Source organism: Gymnoscopelus microlampas (assembly GCF_963454915.1).
Source record: "Gymnoscopelus microlampas genome assembly, chromosome: 5".
NCBI classification, from domain to species: Eukaryota; Metazoa; Chordata; class Actinopteri; order Myctophiformes; family Myctophidae; genus Gymnoscopelus; species Gymnoscopelus microlampas.
The window spans coordinates 36,750,569-36,761,141 of NC_139942.1; the positions used below are offsets into that span (position 1 = coordinate 36,750,569).

Consider the following 10,573-nt stretch of genomic DNA (forward strand, 5'->3'; position numbering starts at 1 on the left):
ACTGCCCTGCATTGGCCGGGAATCGAACCCGGGCCTTCGAGCGAGCACTGCGAAATGTTAAGCTTAACTCGCCCTTAACTTTTCCAATGCAAAGTCTATGGTAGTCTTAACTCACTACGGATGCAATACCGTGTTTGGCCACCGTTTTATCTCAATGGCAGGTCTGTGGCGCTGTTCCTCACTCTGCCAGCCAATCACAGGCTAGCTCAGTTTTGCAGGAGCAGCCATCTTGCTTTTAGTTCTTGTGCGGACAGGACCCATAGAGTTAAGACTGGCAAATATGTTTGTATTTAACGATAGAACGCAAAAGTACACTACTAAACACGTGCATGACATAGTACGTTTAGTCAGAATGATGTGTTGGCCATGTTTGATTAAGAAAATGGTCACGGAACGTACATTTTAAATGGGTTCCAATTGGCTTTTCAGTTTGCATATCCGGTCTTGAGCGGACACGGAAACAACGTTGTGTATTGTGCATGTGCCGTACCGGATACAGTAGGCGGGGGGTCCAGACCGGACTGAACTGTAAATGGACGCGTCCCCGAAAATACTGCGAGAGTTTTTTTTTCTTTTTATCATGGTGGAAGGGCACCAGTGCATTACTAAATAGGCTGTGACATAGTCTGTTTAGTCAGCATGCCGTTTTTGCGTTTTATTTGGGCCATCTATATAATTAGTTACTGTTATCCTGTTAGCTCCGTTTCATTGTAATGATTGTATACATCTGTATAGCCAACATGACCGTCATATCATGACAGTCATGGCTACTTGTTCCTGTTTTTTTTTTAGATTTCTACATTTACAACCCGTACATCTACATAAACGTTAACATTTCAAATATAAAGTGCTGGCCCCATGGCCATGAATGTAACAAGTTAAAACGTCTGGGTCTAAGTACCTGTATCTTCTGTATTGTGCAATAAAAAAGCATTTTAATCTGATTGGCGGCCATTTTTGTATAGAGTTATAATGTATCAGAGTGCAGTACACCTCCCAACCGATAGGGTTGCATTGTTGAAAGCATATGAAAAAATGGCCACCAATTGGATTAAAAGGCTTTGTATTGGAAAAATACGGAAGATACGGTTACTTAGACCATGGCGTTTTAACTTGTCACATCCATGGCCATGGGGTCAGCACTTTATATTTGAATTTTGAATGTTTATGTAGATGTACGGGTTGTAAATGTAAACATTTAAAAAAACAGGAACAAGTAGCGCCATGACGCTTGTGACAGACGAGCGTCATGTGAACCATGGCTTACAGCTGTTCAGAGTCGCACACCCAACCAACCCCGCCCCCTCAGTGGGTGCGCAAAGTTTACCCACGGACTGAACAGTCAGTCGGCGGTCAGTGTGAGAGAAGAACAGAGAAGACGATACATGATTATTACTGCAATTGATTTCGTTCGTTACACACAACAAAGGTAAGTCACTTGTTTTGGATGAATGAAAAGTTGACTGATGAATACTTGTGCATGTTGTCTTGTTATTTGGGTATGGATAAAATGGCAAAATGCCCCACTCGACCCATGTAATCTCCGATTGTTTGCAGTCATTTGTGCCATATTGGTGAATGTAAATTACATTTAAATAAGATGGTTAATCATTGTCGTTGGGTATTTGAACACAGATAATAATAATACACATAATATTTGTATAGCACCTTTCATGACATGAAATGCAGCTCAAAGTACTTCACAGAGCAAGAATACAATAACAGAAAAAGTAGCCTACAACTAATTTAACAATAAAGCAAAAAAAGATAAGCAAAAGTATAAAACAACATTAAAATAATTTTAAAAAAGGCAGTAAATCAGGCAAAACAGCGAGGACAAGACGGACAGATGGACAATGGTTGGTCATTGTGGTGTTTTGATTGATGTGTAAACACAAATGATCATTGCATTCAAAGCTGTTGAAGCACATAGTTGTTGAGTGTTAATCCGTCACCCTCATTATATAAAATTCAGTTTAAATATAGTTATTACATGAAAATACGATTGCTTTTACTAGTAAATTTAGGTGTTGTTGGACTACTGATTTCTATGTTCTGTATACAGCTGTACTTGTTGTGGCCAGTGAATTTCTGTAGGCTAAGTTCTCCCCCTCCCCCATTCACTCACTCTCATTCAACTAGCATACTCTGGTTGGTTGTACAGTTCATGTTGAGAATGTGAGACTGATAGTCAGGCTCCCTGCTGCTGCTGGTATGCTTGCATTGTCTTGTACATGTGATAAACATCTGCTGTGGTCTCCCCCCAGTGATGGAGAGAGATATAGTGAGATATAGTCAAATCAATCATCATAATGTTTTGCTACTACTACTGTTTTACTTCTAGCTTTATCATTTTTAAATCTTCTATATCTTATTATTATCCATACCGTTGAGGAAGCTTTAAGTGCCCTGTGTGTCTGTGACAATAAACACAATGAAACATTGTAGGTTTGGCCAAAATCACTCTAGATTTAGATCACACTTGATTGTTGGTTCTGTCATTGTCAATCAGGGTTTCTTGGTTTATTTCAGTTATATGCTTTGCATATTTACGTTATTTGCCACATCTGCCTGGTAGTATGTTTACATATAAATCCTTATTATTTGTATATGATAATTAATCATCAACTAAAAAGCCCTACATACAGCAGCAGTGAAGTTTACCATTTGTTGAGGCCCATGATATAAGCTGTGTTGTGAATAAAGTCTAAACTATACTGTGGGACACAAGCCATCTCTCATAGCTCTGGGCATTTACAGAGCTATGAATCATGAGCCATGGCTTCTCACACACAATACAATTATAATATAATTAAAATATCAACTTGTTTCAAAAACTAAAAATGTATAATGTATAAGTCTAATACTTTCTCTTCTTCATTTGTGATAGGCAAACATGCACAGAAGAATGTCCTATTTCCCTGGAAGAGTACATGTTACTTTCCGGAAGGGGCCACGTGGATATCTCCTTGAGGGGCCTTCAGATGAGGCAGCACTTATTATGGACAACGTTGGTGCAGACAAGCCTGACAAGCCTGAAGCATTGCCAGAAGACCTGGTTAGACGAAACGCCTTAACTGTTGTTCGAGAGAGAGGAGGGGATGCCTCAGACAGACAAGAGGTGTTTGGGGAATATGTCCTGCAGTTTGGCAAATACCAAGGGAAGTCCTTTCGGTGGCTTCTAGAGAACGACGTGGGATATATGATATTCCTTACCAATAAACTACAAGCAGAGGAGGCTGCAGGAGTCGTTGAGAAAGAGGGACACAACAAGGACAGCTTACATTCATTTATCAACTATGCCCACAGCTTTGATGAGATCCAGTCTCTTATAAGATACAAGTCGCAAAAGCCATCTGGAGACAGATACAAGTCACAAAAGCCATCTGGAGACGACGACGATCTGGTTAGATTTGGTCGTCATAAGGACAAAACTTACCGGGAGATTTGGGACAACAGGGCCGGTGGCTACGCAGCCTTCGTACTGCAGAAAAAGTGGTCCAAAGGTACATGGCCGGACAAGCTGAAAACATACCTGATGAAGAAGAAGGAATCTGCCTCCGTTTCCTCTGCGTCTGTGCCTGCCTCAAGTACTTCTACGGAAGGTTGTTTTTTAATGCCAGCCGTAGTATTTTAGTAAGATGTGTCTGTAAATGTATTACATTTCATCTTCATTACAGCTCAATCATTTTAACAGATGCTGTTATTTTAAAGCAACCTATGTACTGTGTAGAAATTTTATTTTTACTACATTCTACATATTTTCTGTCTGCAGGCATCACAGACTTTGGAGACGATGATTTGGACAGCTTCATGGTGATAATGGGGTCCCCCTCTAAGTTAGCGGTGCATTGCTGTAAGTACACATTTGTGTGTGTTTGTTGCTTTCTTCACTGATTGGACATTAAAGATCAATTATGGCTCAATCTGTTTGCTATTAATGTATGTCTGCTATTTCAATCTTTTTGTGTTACCAGCTGTTGAAACATCTTCCTCAGTTTCTGTACCAGGACAGGCTACAAGAGAAAAGGGTTTGTTTTGAATGAAATATACAATTTGTGTGACAGGTTATTGAGACACCATGAATTTATCTCATAACCTGAACAAAACCTTTTTTTTGCCTGTTGTGTTTTCTGTGTTCTGGTCATGTTCTGGCCATGTCCGTGTTCTGTGCATGTCAGTGTGCTGTCCTGTCCACGTTCTGGACTTGTTCCACTAACCATTGTTTGCATGCGAAAGTTCTGCTAACTGAGATAGGGAACATGAATTGATCCAGCCACGATGATGGTGAGTACCCATTTTATTCTGTATCTAGCCTAGTTATAAGTATAAAACATACAGTATTTTTTGTGCCATTTTGGTTCCCCTGCTTAGACTATTATGTAATGCATTTGACAATTGAGTATCAACCTATTTAAAAATGTACTGGTGTGTATGAATGAATTTGGTCTTTTCACCACATTGAATATACAAGATGTTATTAGTATAATGTAATATACATGTAATGTCACGAACAATATAGTAGATGCAAACATTATTTTTTTTGTATGGGAATAAGATGGTGTGTGCCTTTAGCTAACCATTTGTATATTGCCAATCCTACAATGAGTGACACGATTTTGTCTGTTGTATAGTACCATCTGCTACGATGTCCAGACCACCTGCTGGTACTGAAAGTAAACTGCAGAAGTCGCCAAGAGATGGTAAATACGCTATGATTCTATTCATCTGTCCAAATATGTGTTATGCGGTGTGGCGGTATCTGTTATGCATAAATATGTACTTTTGTAGACTCAGATGTCCCTGCTTTGAAGACGCCCCCTGTGCCTATTCCGCCAGAGCTGATGTGTCTGATGCCAGCAGGTCCCCCACAAGTGGAGAGGACAGGTTCTGCTGCAGGCATGTATTATTTTAAGTGATTTTCATGCTCATTTTAAGTGATTTTCATGTTCATTTTATCTTCATTCTACACTAACACAACATATCCCTCTTTTCAGGAACTACACCAAGTTCAGATAGACACTCTGCGTCAGATAGGCCTGTTGTTTCACACACTGTCCCACATCCACTAGTGGCTCCACGTGGTAAGATTTTTTCTCTGTTTTCTCTTAAAAGGTTACTGTGCTGCAAATGCTTCCTCCATAATTATATTGTAATAATTATATTGTAATAAACAATTTGATCATATTATCATTACATTTCAATAATGTCCTTTTCATCCTTGTTCCCTCAGTTGGCCCATCGGTCCCTGTTCCTCCACACATCACATGTGACACCAGTGAAAGCACTTGGAAGTGCAGTAGTCATCAGCAATGGTTCATTAAAGAAGAGCTCAAATCTCTTGGGCTGTGGCCTAACTTTGAGCATAACCGTAAAGCAGGACATGCCATTTCGTTATGGCGTCACCCTTTTCAGCCAGAGCTCCTCGACACCGTGTCGACACTCCCACCCCGAAACTTCTACCAAATGCATCCGTTCTTCATTTGGAAACCAGAGAACGAGATAATGGTCCGGCTGAGGAACACTTATGTACTGCCATGCCTTTATGGCTGTCCAAAACCTAATGTAGCACAGTCTGGTGTGGGTAGGCCTCGGGTGGTTGTTGGCATCAGTGGACAGTATTATATATTTTCCTCTCGCCTCCAATGCAAGGTGTGCAAGAAGCACTGGTTTGCTGACAAACCTAAATGGCTGGAGAAACTACCCAAGAGGTTCACAAACATTTTGCCATCAGTCCTTACGTACAAGAAGGCCCTCTGCAAGTCTGTGATTGATGAGCTGAGGCGCACTGGCAAGTCACCCACAGATATGGCAAACCAGTTAAATGAAATGATGCACCTCAAATATGAGCGAGCTCATTTGGCATATCTCCACAACATTCAAAATGTCTGGGATGCTGAGGCTGGGATGTACGGACAGAGGACAATTACACGGATGGTGAGGAAGGATGACACACCCCAGCCTTTTGGAGAATATGACGACATAAAGGCCTGGTGTGGAACATCAGTTTCTGGACACTACGTGACCGACTGCCTCATTGACGAGTACCGACGGCAAGAGCCGGCCATCACCAAGATGCTTCAGGGCACCTTCGGACAGGTCTGTATATGTAGTTATTCATACTGTATATTCACAGGTGATATAATGATACTGTATATTCACAGGTGATATAATGATACATGCATATTTATTAACGTAAATTTATATTTATTGACAGACTGAACATGTTAACTAATTCAGAGATTGAGTGCAGATATTTAGGCCCAAAAGCTCAGTATATTGATTTAATCTTGATTTGGTTCTTTCTTACTGCTGTTGTTGCAATGACATCTGATTTTCCCTCTGGGAATATCAAATGGCTTATCTTATCTTAGGTCTGGCGGTCTGACCACACCAGGAAGGTGGCACGGAAGGTTACACTGTCATCTGGTGCCATGTCGAGCTATGCAGTGATGAATGAGAACTGGATGATTGTCTCCTGGGTGATGGTGCAGGCTGAGACAGAAAGGTCGCTGCGGCCTATGTACGACGGGTTGGCTAAGAGGTACAGTGATGCAGAGGTGGAGAAGGCCAGTTACCAATGGGTGGACAGGTGAGAATAGTCATATTTTCTTTCTTTATTATTGTATTGCCTATCACCCCCACCCCTCCAAATCACACAAGGTTTCACCTTAATTTGTGTGATAATACTGTACATGTTGTTTTTATGCTTATTACAACACACCAACCTTAGTAAGTCAAATGTACTTGTATGTGCAAGTACAAAGGGATAAAGAATTATGATGTGTGATTCTCAAAATGACGTTTGAAAAGCCTTTTATATGCCTCTTTTTTTCATCCAGGGACTGCTGTGCACCATTTAAGATCCCTGACACTCTCCCTGATGAGCACCTCAATTGGGATGCCTGGAAGACAACAGATTACATCATCACTAACGCCACCGCTGGGCCTATGGAGAACACCTGTGCATCCCGGATACACTTCAACTCCAACATTGTTGTCAAGTTGGACCTGTTCCACTGCATGCGCCGTTTCTCACGGGAGTGCACATCTGAGCATCATCCTTTGTTCAGCACCTTCTGTGAGTTACTCTCCACTGCCTTTTCCTTAGTGGATCAGGAAGACCTGCAGAGGCTGAAGGATGCCTATAAATTCTGTGCAATACATCCACATAATCCAACAAAACAACACGTACGACAGCACTGCCGGATCAGAATTCCATGCCCAGCATTACTGGTACAAAGAGTTGAGAGTGTACTAAAAAACTTTCACCAGATGACCGACCCAAACAATGTGCCCTTGTTCAAACCATCTATGCTGAAGTTGTGGCGTATCCAGAGGGTGCACATTCTCCGTGGGTGCCTCAGTGACCCTGAGCTCACAGAGGGGATCCTGTACCGGTATGGGGGAACTCTGCAGCTGAACCATGTCCGTGGTGAAGGAGCAAAAGTCCCCATCTGGATCCCAGTCAGAGGGACATCACAGCAAGAGGGGTTCCACTTCCACCAGGCTCAGTGGATTACTGGAACTCATGCCTCCTGTGAATTGTTCCAGGCCCAGGGCATGACAGGGGTGGCACGTTGGAACTACCAAAGACTTGTGGATCTTAAGCAGCCAGGTGTGATCCTCCCACGTGTGTTTGATCCATCGTTGTTTATAGATCTGAACTCTGCTTCAAAGAGAGTGACTGGCCAGGAGAAGTACCCTGCAATTCACCTCTCTGACAGGGACACAGGTGAAAGGTTTGGCCTGGAATACAGAGAGCCAGAGTGCCGCCCAGTACCACTTGACTGGGACAAACACAAGGCAAAAGAAAGTGATTCTTCTGTTCCTCTGCCCCCTGAACTAGCACCACCCACAACTGGTCTGGCATTGGCAGCACCATCCTCTGGCCTGGCAGCATCTACTGTGTCACCAACATCATCTGGCCTGGCAGCATCCACTGTGTCCCCAACATCCTATGGCCTGGCAGCATCTACTGTGTCACCAACGTCCTTTGTCCTGGCAGCATCTGCTGTGTCCCCAACATCATCTGGCCTGGCAGCATCTACTGTGTCCCCAGCATCCTCTGGCCTGGCCGCATCCACTGTGTCACCAATGTCCTTTGGCCTGGCAGCATCTTCTGAGCTGTTTTTAGTGCCTAAGCAAGAGGTGTTGTCCCAAATACACATGGAGCCTACAGCTGAGAGTGAGTTGACACTTAAATATTACAAATATTTTACATATTAATATGTGAATATATACATTAATGGTTTTACTGAATAAATATTAGTACAATACTATAGTACCAAATCATTGAAACTGTTTTCTTTGTTCTAGTGCGCTCCATACCCCTGCCAGTACAGTCCTCACCAAGGAGTGCCCGCACTGGACCCATCAAGACAGGTCGGAAACTGTTTGTTTTGGACTACAAACGTTGGCCACAACCAATGAAAGCAGCTATTGACAGTCTACTAGTCAAGTACCATGGGAAAAAAGACATAATGCAACTGGTAGATAAAGATTATGCTGCCATGGTCCTTCAGTCTGCCACAGATCCAAATAGTTTGCTACACAGCACAACCAAATATCACATAACACAGTACTCAAAACATCTGGCCAAACTGATGAACACCTCCTCATCACTGAACACCAGTCCTGAAAAACTTGTGGAGACACAAAACCTTTGGTACAGTCTAACTCAGGGGAGTGAGACTGTCCATGTCCCAGTTGTTGCAATTCCACCAGCCATCGTGAATCCAGCAGAACCTGTGTCACAACGAGCACCTCAAATGCCAGTGACAAAGGAAGAGATCCAGAAAATGGTGCTGGACATAGTGCAGCAGCAGCAACAGCAGCTGCAGCAGCAACCAGATACACAAACAAGGAAATGTCTCTCCTGTGGGCAGCCTAAATCCCGGTACTCAGCAGGAGATGGATCCTCAATTCATTTCTTCTATCAAAAATTGCCAGTGCGATATTTTTACTGCTCCACTAAGGTGTTCAAAGCTTACTCTGCAGAGGGTTTGACAAATCCCAAAATGACATTTGAGGAGTTTGCACAGACTGAGTTCTTTCAACGTGAACTGGACTCAACAAAACAGAGAGTGGAGGCCAAAGCCCAGAGAAAGAGGAAACTCCCAGACACTCAACCTAGCGGACGACTTTGCCGTTTCTGCCGCCAGGGGCTCAAGCAGGGCCCAAACAGTCCACATATTCACACTGGGTTTCCAGGAGTGACTGGGAAGTACATTTACTGTCCGTCTAAAGTACTTTCATTGTACAAAGACAAAGGCATGGCAAAGGAGATGTCATGGAAGGAATTCCAACAATCCTCCTTCTATGCCATGGAGAAGGATAGGTGGACAGCAGAGAGGAAGAAATGAGAGATATGCTACCACCCCCCCCCCCCCCCCCCCCCGCCCCCCCTCTCATTTTTCCCAGCAGCTTTCAGTGCCCTGATCATGGACAAAGACTGAAAGAACTAAACTGTAAAAAAAATCTCAGCAACTATTTGCAAAATGTACATAGACAAGTGAAATTGACATTTATATTATATGTATGTCTTCTGCTTCTTGGACATTTTTATATACTGTGAATGATGTCTGCTTCTAGCACATTTTTACATGTACGACTTCTGCTACTTGCACATAACCCATGGCTGCAAACAATATCATACATGCCTTAAGAGTTCTGTCATACCTGCAGTTCTACCTGTACAACATTTACCTCTGTCTTACCTATAATGTGTATATAGTGTATATATATATATATATATTGTTATTTCATTATATCCAGAATTATTACGTTTTTATTATCTTTTGTATTGTGTTGTATTAGCAGTCTCTGCAAAACATATCTGGTTCATGTTTTTTGGAAAATAAATAGTTTCAGTGATTCTCAACCTTTTTGCTTTCAAGGACCCTTACTTTGATAAGCATTTGACCACGGATGAAAAGGGTAGCACACACATCCATGGCTCAGGTGCAAGACAAACAAAAGTATTATAAAAAAGGAATAAAGTCTGCACACTGGAAATGCTGAAAAAAGCGTTTGTCAGCGTTTCGGCCTGTTCAGGCTGGCATTCACTCCCATGATCGACAGGGATGCCCCTTCCGCCGCCACCACGGCCAGGCACGGCCGTCTCGTCGCGGGGCAGGAGCTGATAGTAACGGTTTATTAGCAAAGCATTATTGATCTGTTATTACAGTGCGGTGCTGCCACCATCTGGAGGCCAAGTATACTGTTTTGATGTGTGCTGGTCTCAAAGTGGCCCTACCACGATATGCTGCCTCCTGTTGACTGGACATTGATACTACAGGGCCTTCGTGTTGGGAAAGCTTGATGCGATTCTATTGGCTGTCAGTGAGTGACGACTATTCACGTCTCGCCGTCGCGGGGCAGGAGCTGATAGTAACGGTTTATTAGCAAAGCATTATTGATCTGTTATTACAGTGCGGTGCTGCCACCATCTGGAGGCCAAGTATACTGTTTTGATGTGTGCTGGTCTCAAAGTGGCCCTACCACGATATGCTGCCTCCTGTTGACTGGACATTGATACTACAGGGCCTTCGTGTTGGGAAAGCTTGATGCG

At 42.8% G+C, this 10,573-nt stretch overlaps 2 protein-coding genes across 3 annotated transcripts; both read left to right on the forward strand.

Moving 5' to 3' along the window:
• Window positions 1–1,360: 1,360 nt before the first annotated feature.
• LOC311044823 (uncharacterized protein) lies at window positions 1,361–4,900 on the forward strand. Of its 2 annotated transcripts, XM_084056636.1 has the most exons (7): window positions 1,361–1,429; window positions 2,891–3,605; window positions 3,776–3,856; window positions 3,978–4,031; window positions 4,240–4,287; window positions 4,635–4,703; window positions 4,792–4,900. In XM_084056636.1, the coding sequence occupies exons 2-5, from the start codon at window positions 2,897–2,899 to the stop codon at window positions 4,269–4,271; spliced, it is 876 nt and encodes a 291-aa protein (XP_083912762.1). In that variant the 5' UTR covers window positions 1,361–1,429; window positions 2,891–2,896; the 3' UTR covers window positions 4,272–4,287; window positions 4,635–4,703; window positions 4,792–4,900. The 2 variants fall into 2 exon arrangements, with proteins under 2 accessions (XP_083912762.1, XP_083912763.1); XM_084056637.1 differs by lacking the exon at window positions 1,361–1,429 and having other exon boundaries at window positions 2,618–3,605.
• On the forward strand, window positions 4,649–9,368 carry LOC311045062 (uncharacterized protein; the record flags this gene model as incomplete). Its single annotated transcript, XM_084056874.1, has 7 exons — window positions 4,649–4,703; window positions 4,792–4,887; window positions 4,998–5,084; window positions 5,234–6,099; window positions 6,375–6,592; window positions 6,843–8,188; window positions 8,320–9,368. 7 exons carry the CDS (start codon window positions 4,649–4,651, stop codon window positions 9,363–9,365), a joined length of 3,714 nt encoding a protein of 1,237 aa, XP_083913000.1. The 3' UTR covers window positions 9,366–9,368.
• Window positions 9,369–10,573: the final 1,205 nt, after the last annotated feature.

What these genes read in the sequence shown, in the direction of transcription:
- LOC311044823 (XM_084056636.1), top strand. Translation starts at nt 2,897, where the DNA reads ATGCACAGAAGAATGTCCTATTTCCCTGGAAGAGTACATGTTACTTTC. An exon ending in TAAGTTAGCGGTGCATTGCT is followed by an intron (nt 3,857 to 3,977) that starts GTAAGTACACAT and finishes TTGTGTTACCAG; the next exon opens with CTGTTGAAACATCTTCCTCA. An exon ending in ACAGGCTACAAGAGAAAAGG is followed by an intron (nt 4,032 to 4,239) that starts GTTTGTTTTGAA and finishes TGCATGCGAAAG; the next exon opens with TTCTGCTAACTGAGATAGGG.